A 21203-nucleotide genomic window follows, 5' to 3' on the forward strand; every position below is an offset into this window, starting at 1 on the left:
TTAGGATACTGAAACACTGAATAGTGTGCTTCAACATAAGAATGAATAGAAATAGGTGGTATCTATGACGATGATGATATGAAACTTTTTTTTTGTAATATAATTTTTATTGAGTTTTCAAAAAGATACATGAAAAGATAAAATCTACCCTCCCCCCCCCCCATATATAGTCCTACCTAAAAAGAAAGAAAAGAGAAAAAAAAAGAACCGCCTGGGTATTGGAAGGTTTCCACATGCTCCATGGGATTTAAAATAAATTTGGCATAATTATTCGTTACTTTCCCCAAGGGACCAAGATCTTTATCGGAGCACTTAAATATGCCATCCTATCTTTTGTAAATAAGGGCGCCAAATATTCAAACATGTTACATATTTATCTCTTAAATTATAAGTAATTTTTTCGAGTGGAATAGAACTAGCCATTTCGTTATTCCAACGATCCATACTTAAATACAAATCAGATTTCCAAGTAACTGCTATAGTCTTCTTAGCTACTGCCAATGCAATTTTTATAAATTCTTTCTGATATTTATTCAATTTAAGTTTCGGCTTTATCCCTTCAATATCACCTAATAGAAATAATACAGGGTTATGTGGAAGTTGAGTTCCAGTAATTTGTTCCAATAAGACTCTTAAATTTATCCAAAAGGGTTGAATTTTAAAACAAGACCAAGTAGAATGTAAGAAAGTACCAATTTCTTGATTACACCGAAAGCATTTATCGGATAGATTTGAATTTAATCTATTTATCTTTTGTGGTATAATATATAATTGGTGTAAAAAATTATATTGTACTAATCTAAGTCGAACATTTATTGTATTTGTCATACTGTCAAGACAGAGTCTTGACCAATTTGTTTCATCAATATTAATATTCAGATGTTTCCCATTTTTGCTTTGACTTATGGGTTCCTTGTTTAATTGTCTGTTCTTGAATCAAATTATACATACAAGAAATAAATTTTTTAATTTTCCCTTTTTGAATTAAAATTTCAATTTCATTAGGTTTTGGCAAAAACATTGTTTGACCCAGCTTACCTTTTAAGTAAGCCCTTAATTGAAAGTAACAAAAGAAAGTATTATTTGATATTTTATATTTATCCTTTAATTGTTCAAATGACATCAATATACCTCGTTCAAAACAATCTCCTATAAATTTAATCCCTTTTTGGTAATGATATGAAACTTGTGGCTAATCACCCCAATATCATAGATTGCATAGGACATAATGACACTCTCACCAGTACCACCATAACTTCTGTTGTGCTTTAACACAGCAACAAAATCAAACAGCATTTGTAGGAATGTTATTAATTACAAAAAAAATGCCAGGGCAGATTAAGCAGATAGATGTTAGACTACATAACTAAGGAAAAAAGACATGACAAGAGATTATCTCAGAGGGATTTACAGGGTTTACTGCCTTGTCAGTTAAAGTCATAGCTACCAGCAGGATGTTTTAATTAGGGACATTCAAGAGGTCAGAATGTGAGAAGGACAGGGATAAGTAATGGATAGTTAGATGTCAGAGGTAATTATAGAAATAAGGAGATGCAAGACAGCAGTGGAATTTGAAAATGATTATAAGAATATTTGAAGTCAAGAAGTCAGCTTAACAGTGAGCCAGCATAGGTCAGCATATCTAGAGGTGCTGGGTGAATGGGGCTTGTTGCAAGTTAGAGTTCAGCCAGCAGTTTTGAATAACCTTAAATTTATACCAGCAAAATTACAAAGGCTAACCATAAGGAATAATCTGGCAGTTTTAGAAGAAGGATGGATAAGCTTGAATGAGGAAGAATACAGTATCCTTAAGCTAGTGAACTACAAACTCATTTCCCTATTCTAAACAGTAGTTTGATTTAAGCTCCTGCATAAATTGCAATATTAACTTGCTTTTCTTATTTTTTAAAATTTACTTGCTGTACATATTGACATATCCTAAAAGAAAAGTCATTACCTGTTTATCCTGAAGATCTGATGAGAGTTCATAGCTCTCTGACAATGATCTTGATCGCTTGATTGCATCTTCCTCTGCTTGTTTTCGTAATATGGAGGTGGAATGCTGAAGCTTTGGCCTCCTAGGACGTTGCTGACCAGGTGAGACAGGGAATGACACCAGTGAAGAACCATCAAACTGATCAGGGCTAGCAGCAGCACTGAGAGTTATTGGGCCGTGGCTGTAGCTTGAGGGGCTGTCAAGAGAAGTGCCGGTCTCACTTCCTGCAGCATCACCCTCCACACTGAAAAAGAAAGAAAAAATTCCAATCACTTACAGATGACTAATCCTCTTCCCTCAGTCCTAACTACCTGGTGATACACAGTAAAGCTTGGATGCACTCAAAGTTAATATAAACCACGTGAGACAGGCTTGTAGTTTCCTAGTATTTGGCAGATCAAAGTTCACATCAGCTTGTAAAATAATATTCAAACTCTAGAAGGAAACAGGGTAGCCATTGCCACTGGCCGACTCTGCAAGAATCTCTAAATTTAAATGGCTTTGATCAAACTCTGTTGGAAGTTTAAAATACATGGCATTCTTGTCTTTCACAGTGATCTAAATGCTTTAAAGTAATTTAAGATATGAGTGAACACAATTATTTTACCCCTTTCTGATAGATGAAGCAATTCTGTGCTGATCTCATACTGTGTTTACATTTGCTCCATTTTTTTCATGATCTTTGGAGCAATAGCAAAACAATTATCTTTTATGGTGTACATGTAATATTCCACAATACAGTTTAACCTGATATCAAATGTTAGTTTTGCCATTTAAAGCTAGGATGCATTTTAAACAAACATTTAAAGGCCACAGTTTGATATTTAAAAGGTGAAAGCTTTCTGCACAAACACAGTATGTGCTCTATGAATTGTGAAATAATTTTCTATGAAAGAAAAACTATGGCAAGTATCTGAAGGTGGTGAAATAAAAATGACCTGTAATTATATTTTAAAACTTTGCTATCAAGGAAGAAAATATTGAACTGAAACTCTCAGGCAAGTGACTCCCTAAAGAATCACATGCCAATCATCGCGCCTTTGACATCACGCCTTTGACTTCCCATCCATGAATTGAAAGGTAAATTGGGAGAGATATGCAAATTGAATGTCAGTGCATTTGACCTTGTTCCATTGGTGTACTCACTGCCAAGTCTGGGTAAACTGTTCAGCTCTGTATAGGACCTCTCACCTTAATTAAAAAGTTAAGTGCTTTTACATGTGTTAATTAATATGAGGTGGAACTTTTAAAGACAGATTTTATTTAAATTGATTGTTGGGGAAAATTGATAGTTGTTTAACAGCCTTTGTCACATGGTCTACTCTGTCTCTCAGGGTGCCTAACTTCATGGTCAACTGGTACCATGAAGCTGCACAAATTTGTCTGTTATTAAAACAGGAAATTGGAGTGGATACCGAGCACAAACAAAGGGCCAAATAAAACATAATCTGTGTCGTTGTTATCTTCAAAGGATAGTGAAGTTCGGTATATAAATTACAATCTTCAGGAATAAGGAGGACTATAATATTTTAATTAATTAAAACTCATGAGGATTTGCCATCAGAAATAATAATTACAGAAATAGAATCGGGACCAGGTTTATTTTCACTGACATACATCATGTCATGAAATTCGTTCTTCTGTGCAGCAGTACAGTGCAAGACAAAAATGACTGGAATTTATAATAATAAACAAAATAAATACTGTGAAAGAGTTATAGCAGTGTTCATGGACCATTCATAAATCTGGTGGCAGAGGGGAAGAAGCTGTTCCGAAAATGTTGAGTGTGGTCTTCAGGCTCCTGTACCTCCTGCCTGATGGCAGTAATGGAAATGCACTTCCAAAGTCAGACCAATGAATTCGTAATTCACATGTGAAACTATAAAATCTCTAATAATTTAAACAGAAAATAATCAAGATGATAAATGCTCATTACAAACACTACAGGACAAATAAGATCTTTCATGGCATTGATCATGAACAATTAAGGTGAACATTTGCTTTTGCCAATTACTATTTCTCAAGCAAACATCTAAAAACAGATCAAGCTTCAAAAAAAACATATTTAGCTACCACATTTCAAAATGCGACTATTTATTCTTCCATTATTGTATACAGTTCAAAATAATCTTTCCCGTATGTCTTAATTACTAGCAAATACATAATAATTACAAGTTATTACAATGATTACAAATTATCTAGTAAATAGAACATAGAAAAGGACAACACTGGACAGGCCACCTATTCACAATGATGTGCCAAACCAATGAAATTAGTAATCAAATGCCCAATTCACCAATTCCTTTCTGCCTACACAGTGTCCATATACTTCCATTTCCTGCATATTCAAATGCCTATCTAAGAGCCTCTTGAAAGCCTCTATTGTATTTTCCTCCATTAACCCCAGGCAGCATACCTCAGGCACCAACCACTCTCTGTGTAAAAATATCTGACCTGCATATTTTCTTTGGATTTGCCTGCTTTCACCTTAAAAGCATGCTCTCTGGTATTATATATTTTAACCTTGGGAAAAAGATCAAAACCAGAATTCAGAATCAGGCATATTATCACTGATATATGTATTGAAATGTGTCGTTTCGTGGCAGCAGTATAGTGCAACTCATAAAAATTTACAATAAGTTGCAATAAATAAATAATGTGAAAGAGGTAGTGTTCATGGATTCACGGACTGTTCAGAAATCTGATGGTGAAGGAGAAGAAGCTGTTCCTAAAAACATTGAGTGTGTCTTCAGGCTCCTCTACCTCCTCCCCAATGGTAGATACTGGCTGTCTACCCTGTCGATACTTTTCATAATCTTATAAATGTATGTCTGATCTTCCCTCATCCTCCACCACTCCAGAGAAAACAACCCAAGTTTGTCCAGCCTCTCATTGTACATGCCTTCTAATCTGGGCAACATCCAAGTACGTCTCTTCTGCACCCTTTCCAAAGATTTGACATTCCTCCTATAATGAGGCAACCAGTACTGAATACAATACTTCAGATGTGGCCTAACTAGAGTTTTATAAAGCTGCAACATAACCACCCAACTGTAAAACTCAACTGCTTGACTGGTAAAGAAAAGAACACTATAAGTCTTATTTACCATGCTATCAACCTGTGTTGTTATTTTTAGGAAGCTGTGGAATTTGTTCCTCCGCACATCAACACTATTCAGGGTCTTGCCATTAACACTGCACTGCCTCTTTACATTTGATCTCCCAAAGTGTAACACTTCGCATTCAGTTGAGTTAAACTCCATCTGCCATTTCTCTGCCCATTACTGCAACTGATCTATATTCCGCTGTTGCTATTCTTCTGCGCTATCCACATCACCATCAATCTTAATATCATCTTCAAATTTACTAATCCACTCATCTACATTTTCATCCAAATCTTTGATATATATAAAATGGGTGGTTGTTTGAGCAGCTGGTGCACATCACAAGTCCTGGTTATGTGACCACTGATGGCAAGCAGACAATTTTGAAGAGTATTGATAATGGCTGGGCTCACCTGTCTTGTAAAGATACTGCCCAAAAGCAGGCAATGGCAAACCACTTCTATAGAAGAATTTGCCAAGAACAATCATGGTCACGAGACCATGATTGCCTATATCATACGACACAGCATATAATGATGATGGTGATGATGACGATGATATATATAAAGCAAACAGAGGTTCAAGCACCAATCCTCGCAGAACACAAATGATCACAAACTTACAGCCAGAAAAAGAGCATCCCACCCATACTCTCTGACTTCTATTAGCAAATTCTGAATCCAAACTTGCAATTCACCCTGAATCCTAAGCATCTTTATCTTCTGAGTCAAATAAAGGTCCTCTGCAATTGAGACTGTTATACGAGGATGGTCAATGCCTATCTTGTGCAGATTTCCTAGGGCTCGAAAATCCTTTCTCCATTATAGTACTACATAATAAGCATAAATCCCATCATACGGTCAAGGAAAATGATGAAAGCATTTTGTAACCAGCTAAGCAGAATTGGCAGTTTAGTTGGCCGTCAAGGTTAACCAAAAAACTGAATATTGTTGAATGTTTTTGAAAGTCAGCATCATTCAAAAATTAAAATATTTAATAAATTATAGAAATATATATATTAATGAAAAACCTATAAATGAAATCATTAAATAATAGTTAATACAATATATTTTATTCCCTTGCAAGAATTGCTCACCACTCAAATAAATGATGATTTCATCCTTTGCCATATCTAACCTGGCATAAGTACTGTGGAATTGCAATAACTTTGAAGTTTGCCATTAGGTTCCATGAGCCAGTATGAAAATGCACTCTGGGGAATGGAAGTTTGGATTTTTAGCAAACCAAACTTGACACAGAAGCAGTGAGCTATCAGCATTTCACAGCAAAATCGACATCAGACTTATTAACCCATTTTCCACTGTGCCTTTATGGTACTTGTTGTAATTATCATTGGTATAGAACTGCCAGATACACTTCTTAAGCATCACCAGGAACTGTCTAATAACTACTATTCCCCTTGAGTGATATGAATTGAATTGACTTTATTTCTTACATCCTTCACATACATGAGGAGTAAAAATCTTTACATTACATCTCCATCTAAATGTGCAATGTGCACTCATAGTAATTTATAAAGTTATAATAAATAGGACAGTCAATGTAATACAGAGTACACTCAAGTCAGTGTGAGTTGATCAGTCTGATGACCTGGTGGAAGAAGTTGTCCCTGGAGCCTGTTGGTCCTGGCTTTTATGCTGTGGTACCGCTTCCCAGATGGTAGGAGCTGGAATAGATTGCGGCTGGGGCAGCTTGGGTCCCCAATGATCCTACCAGCCCTTTTTACATACCTGTCCCTGTACATGTCCTGAATCAAGGGAAGTTCACAACTACAGATGTGCTGGGCTGTCCGCACCACTCTCTGCAGAGTCCTGCAATTAAAGGAGGTACAGTTCCCGTACCAGGCAGCCATGCAGCCAGTCAGGATGCTCTCAATTGTGCCCCTGTAGAAAGTTCTTAGGATCTGGGGGCCCATACCAAACTTCCTCAACCACCTTAAGTGAAAGAAACGCTGTTATGCCTTTTTCACCACACAGCTGGTGTGTACAGACCATGTGAGGTCCTCAACGATGTGGACACCGAGGAAATTGAAGCTGTTTATCCTCTCAACCCCAGATCCATTGATGTCAATAGGGGTTAGCCTGTCTCCATTCCTCCAGTAATCCACGACCAGCTCCTTTGTTTTTGCGACATTGAGGGAGAGGTTGTTTTCTTGACACCACTGTGTCAGGGAGATGACTTCTTCCCTGTAGGCCACTCGTTATTGTTTGAGATAAGGCCGATCAATGTAGTGTCATCGGCAAATTTAATTAGCAGATTGGAGCTGTGGGTGGCGATACAGTCATGGTTATACAAGGAGTTAAGGAGGGGACTCAGTATGCAGCCCTGAGGGGCTCCTGTATTGAGAGTCAGAGAGTTGGAGGTGAGGGAGTCCACTCTTACAACCTGCTGGCAATCTGACAGGACGTCCAGGATCCAGCTACACAAGGCAGGGTCAAGGCCGAAGACTCTGAGTTTCTTGTTGAGCCTGGATGGAACTATGGTGTTGAATGCTGAACTGTAGTCCACGAACAGCTTTCTCACGTAAGGATCCTTCTTCTCCAAATGCGTAAGGATGGTATGTACAGCAGCGGCTATTGCGTCATCTATCAATCCATTGTGTCGGTAGGCGAATTGTAGGGGGTCCAGTTTGACTGGTAGCAAGCTGCAGATGTAATCCTTGACCAGCCTTTCAAAGCATTTGCTTATTACTGAGGTGAGTGCGACAGGACACCAGTCGTTCAGGCATGTTACCTTGGTCTTTTTTGGTACAGGGACAATGGTAGATAATTTGAAGCAGAAGGGCACTCTATACTGGGAGAGGGAGAAATGTCTGTAAACATACCTGCCAGTTGTGCTGCACAAATCCTAAGTACTCGCCCTGGGATGCCGCCCAGTCCCGTAGCCTTGCAACTGTCTACTCGTTGGAAACATCTGTGAACCTCAGCCATAGAGATGAACAGGTTGCAGGTTGTAGTGGTGGTTTTCCTCTGAGGCTCAGAGTTAGTGACATCGAACTTCGCATAAAAGTGATTGAGCTCATCTGGGAGAGAGGTTGCGATGTTGGCAGCACCACAATGTTTGCCTTCGAAGTCTGTGATGGTATGCAACCCTCGCCACGAGTCACATGTGCTATTCGTTGTGAATCTTGACTCAATCTTCTCCCTATATTGTTGTTTCGCAGCCGTAATAGCTTTACACAGATCATAGCTGCTTTTCTTGAGCTCTAGTTGATCTCCAGCGATGTAAACTCGTTGTTGTAAAGCCCTGCTCGTACAGAACTACTGATCCAGGGTTTCTGGTTCGGGATGACCCAGACCAACTTCTGGGGGACAACATCGTTGATGCACTTTCGGATGAAGCACGTGACTCCATCAGTGAATTTGGAGACATCCTCATCATGGAAGACATTCCAGTCAAGGTATGATCATTCCAACCACAATACCTTATATATTTCAAATAATTTCTTATACCCTGGTTACAAAACACTAGTTTAGTTTCACAAGAAATATTTCCTTTGGTCAAATACTTTCTTCAGTTACGGTGTCATAAAATATTTTAGATGTTTTCCTATGCTCTGGGTGCTATAATGCTACAATGGAAGAGTGAAAGGTACAACTGTAACAAAGAAACTGCACTACCTCCTCTGTGGGGTAACACAATCTTAATCAGTACTTGTGAATAAACCATAGAATTATTTTGACATTTAATATAAGAAATCAATTATTCAGTATATATCGGTCAAGATTCCTTTTACACATGAAGCAATGAGACTACTGCCTCACAATGACCTCTTTTTCTATTTCATACTGGAGAGAGGTGGCAGCAGAGGCAGGGACAGTAGTAATGAATGTTCATAGTATGAAGGAGTATTAAATAACCTACTGAGAATTAGTCAATTAACTAAAAATCCAGAGGTACATTTTTATTACAGAATAATATTTTAAATGCAAAATAAGGTCAGAAGTCCTACATGCATTTAAAAGAAGCAGAGCGTTGTTTATTGGCATTCCTTAAGAATAATTAAAATACATTCAAATAAGGTTGAAAAGCAATGCTTCAGTTTGAAAATATATGATAGAAAGTAGAAAGTACTCAGGCTATTATTATACATTTAATCACAGTTTATTGTTAGACAGTAGGACACCTTCCACTTGAAGGCAATTATCACTATACCAACAATCCAAAGGCTAATCTAATTGTCCAGAATTCAAATCTCATCATGACAATTGAAGTGCTAGTATTTAGCTTTTTTTTCCTGAAAATTTGGTTGAAATAACCTTTTATGCATAAAATTCATCAAAACGGTCATTAAATTCCAATAGGTTCACTAAAGTCCTCCTGTCCTCTGTGGGGTAATTTAAATCCAACTCCAGTCCTACGATAATATGCTTTGTTTTGTTGTAGTGTGTCGAAATGTTTTTAAGGTAAACCCTTGATCCACCTTCTTGAGACCATTGTGAATTAGATGAATTCCCATATCCCAATAGTAAATACGTACAAATGAATTGCATTGCACATGATTAAGTAAAGAGCTTCCAAATTCTGTTTAAACAAGTAGTTAGAAACAAAAGCTGATCATTCAGCCCCTCACGCCTGCTCTGCCATCCAATGACAGCTGATCATTTACCCACTTGCCACTTTGCTCTACTAATTGAATATCCCTCAAATCCAATCATATCTAAAAATCTCAAGATCCCCATCATGAATAGACTCAGCAACTAAGCTTCTGCAGCCTTCTTGGATGAGGAATTCCAAAGATTTACTATTTTTTCAGTGAAGAAATTATTTCTCCTGTTTGAAAGGGGGATCCTTACTTTGAGATTATAATCCAGAGTTCAGATACCACAGTGAAAGAAAAACATCTATACTGTAAACCTGTAAGAATTGGGATTCAATTAGATCACTGTTCTTCTAAACATAGAATACAGGTATAGTCTGCTTAATCTCTTATAAAATAAACCTGCTGTCCCAAAAATGAATCTGGTGAACAACTCCTCCTTTAATGTCTATACTCACGCACCTCTCCAACAAAAACATCGGAATTAAAAAGGCCCAAAATGCTTTGTCAATGAGAATAGCTAAATCACAGTGACCTCTTTTTTTGTTATATTTGGAGGAACATTAGGCAGCAGAGGTAAGGACAGTAGTAATGAATACTCATAGTGCGAAGGATTATACCATTGCCTACATTTTTGTAACATGGACAGAGACTATTTTTCTTTTTATTATACATTCTTCAGAATGGTATACTAAAAAATAATTTTGCTTTCAAGGAAATGCTTGTTAAACTTTGTGCAAAGATGAATCAAATCCACCAACATCATATGCTAACTTTTAAAATATTGGGCATATGTCACAACATAATCACTCCATTATAAACACTTATTTGGTAGCATATACTCTTAACATTATGATGCTTATTCTTTTTTAAACAACAGCAAAGAAGCTATAGATTAAACTATTGAACTACTCTTAAGTTGTGCTCCTTGACATTTGGTGTTTTTCATGGAATATAATGAGGTTGAATTTGTTCTTAAACATACCCTGTCAATAAAGTACCAATTCACAAGATAATTGTGATTGACAGAGACTTCCAATCACTCCAGAAACAAGCAACTCTTGTTAGGATTCATCTCCCCAGCAACAAGCAATATTTTGTGGCATCATGCAGTTGACTACCCTTTCATAAGAAAATTTAGATAACAAGTTTATTGAAGTGTGGATCAGAGTTAAACCTCATTTGATGTCTGTACTGGTGAGCTCTCCGCAAAGATGCACTTATCAATGATTGACCACAAAAACTGTTGGAGAATGTCAATCTTCATTTAACTCAATAAATATTGTGGATGCCAAGAAACATGATTTGCACAGATATAGGAGAGTATACATATAATTTGCCATCAGACCTCTCTTCTACAGGACAAGCCCTGCGTACCAGACTTCCAATTTTCCAAATATAACAGTGCAAAATAATCTAGGCTAATGTAATTTGATGTATAGTACATCTGTCTCCACCTATATCTGTGGTTGGAATCAGTCTTCAAGCAACATCAGAATGAATCAAATATAGAATCAAGAATACCCATCCTTGACGTAAAACTGGGTTTAAACAGCCACTGTATTCATTTACATCAACAATCTGTTTAAAACTCATAAATATATTTTTGCATCTACCACCAATCTTGTTATTCTTGCAGGTGCTGACTCATCCTGTAGAATGATACTACATGTGACAGCAGTCCCTCATATGGCATCCAAAAGCTTTCTCATATAGATGTCCACAAAACCATTTACATATTAACAAATATGAGAAAATTGGCAGATGTTGGAAATCAAAGCAACACACAAAATGCTGGAGAAAATCAGCAGGTCAGGCAGCATCTACAGAAAAGAGTGAACAGTCGACGTTTCAGGTAGAGACACTGAGAAAGCAGAGACCTGAATAAAAAGGTGGGGGTAGGGGGAAGAGGCTAGCTGGAAGGTAATAAGTGAAGCCAGGTGGATGGGAAAGGCCAAGGGATGGAGAAGAAAGAGTCTGAGAGGAGAGAAGAGTGGACAATAGGAGATGGGGAAGGAGGAGGGGACCCAGGGGAAGTTCTGGGCAGGTGAGAAGAAATGAAATATCAGAATGAGGAATAGAGGAAGTGAGGGGAGGGGGAATATTCTGTTCACTGGAAGGAGAAATCTATATTCATACCTTCAGATTGGAAGGTACCTAAACAGAATATACGGTGTAGCTCATCCACCCTGAGGATGGCCTCATCTTGGCACACGAAGAGGCCATGGACTGACGTATCGGAATGGGAATGCAAATCAGAATTAAAATGTTTGGCCACCGGGAAGTCCCTCTTGTGGTGGATGGTGCGGAGGTATTGATATACCCCTTTTAAAGTAATCCTCTGTCATCCTCTGGCCAAGTACAGGCATTTCCCATGCCAATGTAAATATAGACCCTCACTGATTTCCATAGCCAATGATGCTACAGATAGCTGAAACAGCACACTCTCCTCATTGTCAAGATGAATTCATCTACCTAATATTTCTTTTTTTAGTAATCTGTAGATGAATTGATAGATTTACAAATCAAAACTACACAATTTCATTTTTTAAAACTTGCATCATCTAAATTCTATCCCCTCTCAAAAGTTATTGTTAGGGTCATTGTTTTACAATCAGTATATATTAATATTTATATATTTCAGTAACGTAGAAGCTGTGCTTTAAATGTACCACTGCACTCAAATAGCAACAGAGAATTACTATAGTCAAATGCCTGCAATTTAGTTCAGAAAAGTATGACAATTTAAATTTTCGGCTTTGTTGCAGATTATTTAACAAAAGTAAAGTTGAAAATTACTGCACACCATTGTTTCCATTCTAATGCATCAGTGTGCTACACCCAAAACAGGTGAAATGAAGCATATTGCAGAACAAAGGTAAGTGTTCCAGTTCCCAAAATAAACTTAATAAAGTCTATCCTCACCTGCTGATTTCATGCAGTACACTCCACATTTTGTAGATCAACAATGGATTTTGGTAGATATGCTGCCAGTTCAAAAACAACACTGAAAATCCATGGAACGGGTTGAATCAATGTGTGAGAATATGCCAATAAAGAATGCATTTCAATTCCATCCTGATAGTATGATTGCCAACTTGCCTTGGATCTAGTTAATGATGAGTATAAAAGTCTATCCCAGTTTGACCATTATGTATAGATCTATCCATAGAGCCAAGGTAAGTAAATAAAATATGTTCTTCTAATGACATTTCTTGCTGCTTCTTTCATTACAAGCTCAAGTCTTCAGCTGCATACAGCTACCAATCAGAAAGGATTGCGACACAGAATGACATAGCCTGCAGATAAAATCCAGTTTTTTAAAAATATGTTTATGCCTCACAGGAAATCGAATCTCCTGCTATTTCTATTGCTATTTCCTCAGTCAGGAGTTTCATTTCTGTTGAATTTGATTATTATCTGAATATAGAACAGCAGAAGGAGTAAAGCCTCTGTGATAATAATATTTTATCTTGAATAAATTCTGCCAAATAAATACTGAACAGGCAAGATGTCTACAGATTTTTAAAATGTATTCCTGCTGGGATATTGATACATTAACATTAAATTCCAATCTGCACTGAATAACTTTGCTTTTATACCTTAACATTAAACAGGATTTAGATACTACAAAATGAAGCTAATTGCATTGCTTGTACTGAGTGGTGATAAACATTTGAGATTCATTTGTCCCCAAAGCCTTCCAAAAATAGAAAAATACCAACATCATCTAACACATACAAGTGTGTACTTCTGGTGTAGGATTTTGTGAATAAAACATGTGAGAGTCTTTTAATGTGCTTAAAAAAAGCCGCAGCCCTTTACTTCCATTACAAACAAACCAAAAGCAGTCCCCTTACACTGACATCATTACGTTAGACACCATCTCTTAAAAGTGAACACAACTAAATGACAGTGTTTGTGAATTATGTAGAACAGTGTGAACAATATGGGATATTTGTCACCCATTTCATTACCCTGTAGTGGAATGAAGATTTATAATTGATGCATTACAACACTTATGTGAAGTATGCATTGAAATTATTAAAGGCTATATTTTGTGAGTTAACAACTGAAAATTTGAGCCCTTTATAATCACAGCTTGAACTGTAATAGTGGTCCTTGGGAAGATGTAAATGTGCACGATTTGTGATGATCACTTAGTTGTGTGCAAGTGATAAATACACATGTGATTAGCTTGATCATGCTAAAGTCCTTGAGCTATAAATTAAATGGAAGTCAAATCCAAACAAAATAAAGACTGGATTTTCCCACATGGAAGAAATCCAGTATTTTTAATGTACAATTTGCTTGAGATTCTGTGCACCAAGGTGAATTCAGGTTTACAGAAATTAAGATTTGAAGACTAAAAGCAATAGTATTAATACTGCTTAAAAATGAACTGTTAGGGAAATGCACAGGAAGTAAAATATATATACTTCATATCCTCAAATTATAGTTGAGTAGCGAGAACTACAAATAGCAATAATCAGATTATGAAGTGAATAATCTACTCCAATGGCAATTGAGGAGCAAGACATAGCCACTGTATATTAATAGCAGTACTGCTGCCTTCACAGACATAAAAACCAGTCATTATTGAATTGCATCAGAATACTGAATATTGGATTATGACCTTTTTTACATAGCAAAAATACATTCCTCTTTCTCTGTAAAATATTTTTTACACACTCATTCTGGTAAACATTTTTCTCAATATTAAGTACTGAGTGAATCTGAACTACTTAACTTCTAAATTCAGTAAATGATTTCATAGACTTGCACAATCTTTTCTCATAAAACCTTATAATCAAATGTACCACAAATCAGAGAGATATTTTAACATATAAAACCACCAGCACTTCAACATGTCAGAGGATCTATCTTCAGCCCAACATATTGATGCAATTACACAGAAGGCACTTCAGCAGCTATCTTTCATTAGGAGTTTGAGGAGATTTGGTTTATCACTATGCACTCCAGCAAACTTCTACAGATGTACTGTGAAAAGCATTCTGACTGGTTGATTCCATCTGGTATGGAGGCTCTGCTGCACAGGACCAAAAAAAAGACACAGAGGGTTGTAGACCCATCCAGCTTCATCATGGGTACTAGCTCCCTCCCTCACCATCAAGGGCATTGTCAAAAGGCGGTACCTCAAGATGGCACCTTCTATCATTAAGGACCCTCACCATCCAGGATATCCCTCTTCTCATTTTTACCACCAGGGAGGAGGTACAGGAGCCGAAAGACAAACACTCAACACTTTAGGAACAGTTTCTTCTCCTATGCCATCAGATTTCTTCATGGTGCATGAACCTATGAACACTACCTCACTATTTTGTTTTCCTTCTGCACTAATTATATTTCTTCTTTTTATGATTGCATTGTTCTGCTGCCATAAAACAATAAATTTCACAATATATTTCACAATATACAGTATGTCAGTGATATGCAGGCTGCCTTCAAGAGAGTGAATCCAAGGAACTCATCTGGTCTGGACGGAGTACCTGGCTGAGTACTCACCAACTGGTTGGTGTATTCACCGATATCTTCAACCTCTCGCTCCAGCAGTGTATACTACCCAGCTGCCTCAAACAGGCTTCAATCGTACCGGTATCCAAAGAGCACAGTAACCTGTCTAAATGACTATCACCCAGTGGCACTTACATCCACAGTGATGAAGTTTTTTGGAAGGCTGGTATTGAAGTGTATCAGCTCCTGTCTGAGTGGCAACTTGGAATCATTCCAATTTGCCTACTGAAGCAACAGGTCTACAGCAGATACCATCCCATTGGCTCTTCACACAACCCTGGAACATCTGGACAGCAAAGATGCATACATCCGGATGCTCTTTATCGATTACAGTTCAGCATTCAATACCATCACCCCTTCAAAACTAATCCGTAAATTCCAAGACCTGGGCCTCAATACCCAATACCCCTGAAAGGATGGATTGGATCCTAGATTTCCTCACTTACGGGCCCTAGTCGGTTCAGATTGGCAAAAATATCTCCTCCGCAATCTCCACACAGGACCACCTCAGGGATCTGTGCTTAGCCCCTTGCTCTATTTGCTTTCTATGACTGAATGGGTAAGTACAGCTCCAACACCATATACAAGTTTGCTGATGACACCACTGTGGTGGGCTATATCAAAGGGGTGGTGAATCAGCATACAGGAGGGAGATTGAAAACTTGGCTGAGTGGTGTAATAACAACAACCTCTCACTCAATATCAATAAGACCAAGGAACTGATTGTAGACTTCAGGAGAGGGAAACCAAAGGTCCATGCCAGTAATCATCAGAGGATCAGAGGTGGGAGGGTCAGTAACTTTAAATTCCTGGGTGTCACTATCTCAGAGGACCTGTCCTGACCCACTATATATAACAAATATAACTGCAAAGAAAGCACAACAGTGCCCTTATTTTCTCAGGAGTCTGTGGAGATTTGGCATGTCATTAAAAACCTTGGTGCATTTCTATAGATGTGAGGTGGAAAGTGTACTGACTGGCTGCATTACAGCCTGGTATGGAAACACCAATGCCTTTGTGCAGAAAATCCTACAGAAGTTTATAGATTTGACCCAGTACAGCATTCCCAATCATTGATTACATCTACATGAAACACTGCAGTAGAAAAACAGCATTCATCCTCAAAGATCCTCACCATCCAGGCCATGCTCTTTTCCTGCTACTGCCATCAGGTAGATGGTACAAGTGCCTTTGGACTCGCACCACCAGGTTCAAGAACAGTTACTACCCTCAGCCATCAGGCTTTTGAACAAAAGGGGATAACTACATTCATCTTATTTCTGGTGCTCCCACAACCAATGGTCTCACTTCATTATTCTCCGTAACTTCCGCCACCTCCAACAGGATCCCACCACAAAGCACATCTTTCCCTCCCCCCTCTCTCTGCTTTCCGCAGGGATCGGTCCCTACGTCCATTTCTCGCCCCCATCCCTCCCCACCGATCTCCCTCCTGGCACTTACTAAGCAGAACAAGTGCTACACATGCCCTTACACTTCCTCCTTTACCACCATTCAGGGCCCCAGACAGTCCTTCCAGCTGAGGCGACACTTCACCTGTGAGTCGGCTGGGGTGATATACTGCGTCTGGTGCTCCCGATGTGGCCTTCTAAATATTGGCAAGACCCGTCGTAGTCTGGGAGATCGTTTCACTGAACACCTACGCTCTGTCCGCCAGAGAAATCAGGATCTCCCAGTGGCCACACATTTTAATTCCACGTCCCATTCCCATTCCGATATGTCTATCCACGGCCTCCTCTACTGTAAAGATGAACCTACACTCAGGTTGGAGGAACAACATCTTATATTCCGTCTGGGTAGCCTCCAACCTGATGGCATGAACACTGACTTCTCAAACTTCCGCTAATGCCCCCCTCCCCCTCATACCCCATCCGTTATTTATTTATATACACACATTCTTTTTCTCTCTCTCTCTCCTTTTCCTCCCTCTGTTCCTCTCACTATACCCCTTGCCCATCCTCTGGGTTTTTCTCCCCCTCCCCCTTTTCTTTCTCTCTGGGCCTCCTGTCCCATGATCCTCTCATATCCCTTTTGTCAATCACCTGTCCAGCTCTTGGCTCCATCCATCCCCCTCCTTTCTTCTCCTATCATTTTGGATCTCCCCCTCCCCCTTCCACTTTCAAATCTCTTACTAGCTCTTCCTTCAGTTAGTCCTGATGAAGGGTCTCGGCCTGAAACGTCGACTGTAGCTCTTCCTAGAGATGCTGCCTGGCCTGCTGCGTTCACCAGCAACTTTGATGTGTGTTGTCTCACTTTAAGAGCTCTTAATCTTGTTATTATTACATATTCTTGTTATTTATCGCTAATTATTATTATTTGCATTTGCACAGTTTGTTGTTTATTGATCCTGTTTCCAGTTACTGTTCTATAGATTTGCCAAGTATGCCTGCAGGAAAAAGAAGCTCAGGAATGTATATATACTCTGACAATAAATTTTACTTTGAACTTTGAATAAACTTGATTCAGATTCACTGCAAGTGTAATGCAGGTGTACTTTGATTGCGTAAGTATTTAGAAACTACAATATTTCAATCTTAGAATGCTCTCATTATAACTTGACTTGAAAATTTAGACAATTTTTACTGTGATTTTCAAACATTGCTCCAACATGTCTAACAAAAATACACAAGTACCTTGGGGTAAGGTCTGCATTACCAATGCTGTTGTAGCTAAGCTCTGTGGCATTTAATTTCACTTATTGTAAATTATAATCTCAATTATCAATGCTATCAAATATGCTACAAGAAACTATGCCCGGGAAAATAAAAACTGCCAAAGACATGCAAAATATGAGTAGTGCTTTTCTCACCCACTTGCCATGGTGCAGCCAATGTAATATTTGAAAAAAATATATAAATACTTTCAAATTCAGTTACACCTTCAATGGGTTCTATTCATTTGTGCAGAACTTCAGTTGTAAACAATTCTCATCTTAAGGTTGGTTGTAAAATGTGCTTAAATGCCTGTGTATTTTTACAGATTAAGATATTAGATGTATCTTTTAGCAATAAAGTATTTATATACAGTACATACATATTTTTCAGTAAGGTTCTGATTTTTTATTAAATTTCTTTTATTATTTAAATCTTAGGTGTGCTGTAATGAAATAGGAGACCACACACTCTTATCTACTCTCCAGTTCAAGCTCCAGCAATAATTGGGTTAACTCAGATGTACAATGCATACACAACATTGCTAGAACATTAAGCAAAAAGGAGAATGTAATGTGCTAATAAAGCTCCAGTTCAGGAAAGCAGTGTAAAACACAAGGAGGGTGCATCACAAAACTGAATCTGCTTTCTAATGGCATTCAGGAGACACAAATCATTCAGTGTAAAATAGCCTTTTGGCTTTAGAAGAGAATGAGGTTCAACAGTATATGTAGGAGAAAATGACTGACCTTCTTGGGAGTGGTTGATTGATCTGGTGAATCAACCTGATTTGATAAAAGCTTATCACAGGGAGGTATTTGCAACTGGAAGGCAATGCTGTCATCATCTGATACAGGTTGTGTCAGTGTAAACAGCAATACAACGGGGAGGTAAACCATGTGATGTTGTGCAGCAGTTCTATTAATAGACATGCTCATATTGACAAATTCTAAACTTTGGCTTCACAAATTTATTAATAGTATTTGAATTTGTCTAAATATAGATCTCTAGTATTAGTGTCATATCCTTACTTTAAAGGTTGGTAACACAACATACAATTTAGACATACAGGTTTTGGATGAAGATTTTAATAACTTTCTCCTATTTGTTCATATTTCAATAATTCGAGGGAAATAACAAGCATAGATAAGAGAGTAAACAGCTTTTTTTAAACAAAGGCCACCTTCTTAATGAAGCTCAACAAAATATCTCCTGACATCCCAAGGACAGCAAGCATTTGGGAACATCTCCAACTTGAACACTGCCCTGAATTGGCATATAATGAATACTATCCTGATTGGGTGCCAAGGTAGCAGAGTGGTTAGCGCGGACCTGCAGTTCGAAATATTGGAGTTTGGCGTTCAATCCTGGTATCCTCTGTATGGAGTCTCTGTACATCCTCCTTGTAGAATGCAAGGGTTTTCTCCGGGTCCTCCTGTTTCCTCTCATACACCAAAGTCCTGGTTAATAGATTAATTGATCATTGTAAATTATTCCATGATCAGATTAAGGTTAAATTGGAGTTGTCTTGGGCTGCTGGACAATGCAGCTCCAAGGGCCAGAAAGGGCCATACTGTGTCTTTAAATAAATAAATAAATAAAACACTCAATGGCTGTTCTTTCTTTCTTGTTGAGATCTGAAACCAAGCCATTGTGACTAATCAAGATGCCAATTCATCACCACCACTTTAAGAGCAATCTAGCAACAGTCTCATTCTAAGAATAACGTTTAAAAAACTAAGCAGATTTGAACCGTCAAAACATTAACTTTTGTCTCCAGAAACCTTGTATTAGCATGATCAAAGTAGATCTGTACATCTGTTTCAGTATGTTCATAACAAAGAACTGCACAGTTTAAACAAAACTGTTGTTAGGCTATTTTCTGGCAGGTTTAAAGAGATAAATCTACCATCATCCCCTCAGTACTAATCAATAAGCCAGACATCCCACCCTGCAAAAACTCATTTCAGGGGGGTAGCACCACCATTTCTGGGAGGTAGCACCCCCACCCCCCGCAACCCCACATCCACCACCACACTCCCCCCCGTCCGACCTCCAAGGGAGTATGTAATACTTTGTTTAGTGATTTTGTCTAATCTGTAAACCAAGTTGGGTATATGCAGAAAATGTGACATTAAAATATGTACTTATATTATATTATCATGTTTATTCTATTACAACTTTAAGCAAGTCTACATCACATAGGACATCAATAGTGTAGCTCCTTAGCAGCCAGCCAGCTAGTTTAAATAACGTTAGCTATGCTAATGAACAAATGACACCTGTTAAACTCACCTCAACATGTCTTTTACATTTTAACCCACCAGGGGCACGGTCATTATTTTTGAGGTCGACTATAAAGCCCGCCCACAGAGAAAACTGATAGGTCTACTTAGCAGGGGTCCCTAAACATTTTTTGCACCGCAGACCGGTTTAATATTGACAATATTCTTGCGGACCGGCCGACCTGGGGGGGAGGGGGGGTTGTTAATCATGACTGGTATATAGGTGATAAATCAACTATAAGTCAGTTATAAGTGGCTAATACACTCAATTTCATTTCTAAAAGGGTTTATCTAATGAATTTGATATTAAACACACAGTGCATATTTTCCTCACATGAATATAGTGATAAGTCAATTATAAGTCAATAGCATCATAACATTTTAAGTAACGTTTGGATATTAAACACACAGCGCATATTTTCCTTGTATGAAATCACTGCAACACACCAATATCGCTGAATCAGTGGGAGCCCTGGGCTTGTTTTCCTGCAACAAGACAATGCCATCGAGGGGTGATGGGAGACAGCGATACACAAAGGGGGTTCCTTATGTCCAGTCTATTCCGCAGTTTTGTTTTCATTACATTCATTGCAGAAAAGCCCGCTTCACAGAGATATGTTGCTTCCGTGGCAATCTCAGGATATTTAGCCTTGACTTTGATCCAGAATGCCGACAGAGATGCTATGTCAAACATACTTTTCAGCCCGCTGTCATTTGCAAGCTTGAGGACTTGATCTTCCCGCGCTGACATGGATGACACGTGCGTAATGACCTTGCATGCGTTCAAGTTCAACAGTGGGCGTGACAGGGAATGAGGAAAGGTGCAGCTGACTCATATCGCCAAATCATATTGTTTCCTCGTGGCCTGGTGGTTGGGGACCACTCTTAACACAAAGAGAGACCAATCAGGATGCTAGCTCTCCCTCTCTTTCTCAAAAAAATCTATTTCCAGGATATTGTATATAATTTCCGGGCGTCAGGGAGCCACTATCAATATGCGGGAGACTCCCGGAACTTCCGGGAGAGGTGGGATGTCTGATAAGCTTCAAAACC

The 21203-nt window shown here is 38.3% G+C and overlaps 1 protein-coding gene across 4 annotated transcripts in view; it reads right to left on the minus strand.

The window, feature by feature from the left end:
• iqsec1b (IQ motif and Sec7 domain ArfGEF 1b) overlaps positions 1 to 21203 on the minus strand; it is a 539720-nt gene that overhangs the window by 82215 nt on the left and 436302 nt on the right. For 3 of the 4 annotated variants that reach the window (XM_072280360.1, XM_072280361.1, XM_072280363.1), the window contains one exon: positions 1958 to 2240. In XM_072280360.1, coding sequence (XP_072136461.1) covers positions 1958 to 2240 — 283 coding nt within the window. Of the gene's footprint in view, positions 1 to 1957; positions 2241 to 12586; positions 12658 to 21203 lie in introns of those variants that run through there. The other variant, XM_072280362.1, reaches the window with a different exon arrangement.

The sequence above is a fragment of the Mobula birostris genome, chromosome 16 (genome assembly GCF_030028105.1).
Source record: "Mobula birostris isolate sMobBir1 chromosome 16, sMobBir1.hap1, whole genome shotgun sequence".
In the NCBI taxonomy this organism is placed as follows: domain Eukaryota; kingdom Metazoa; phylum Chordata; class Chondrichthyes; order Myliobatiformes; family Myliobatidae; genus Mobula; species Mobula birostris.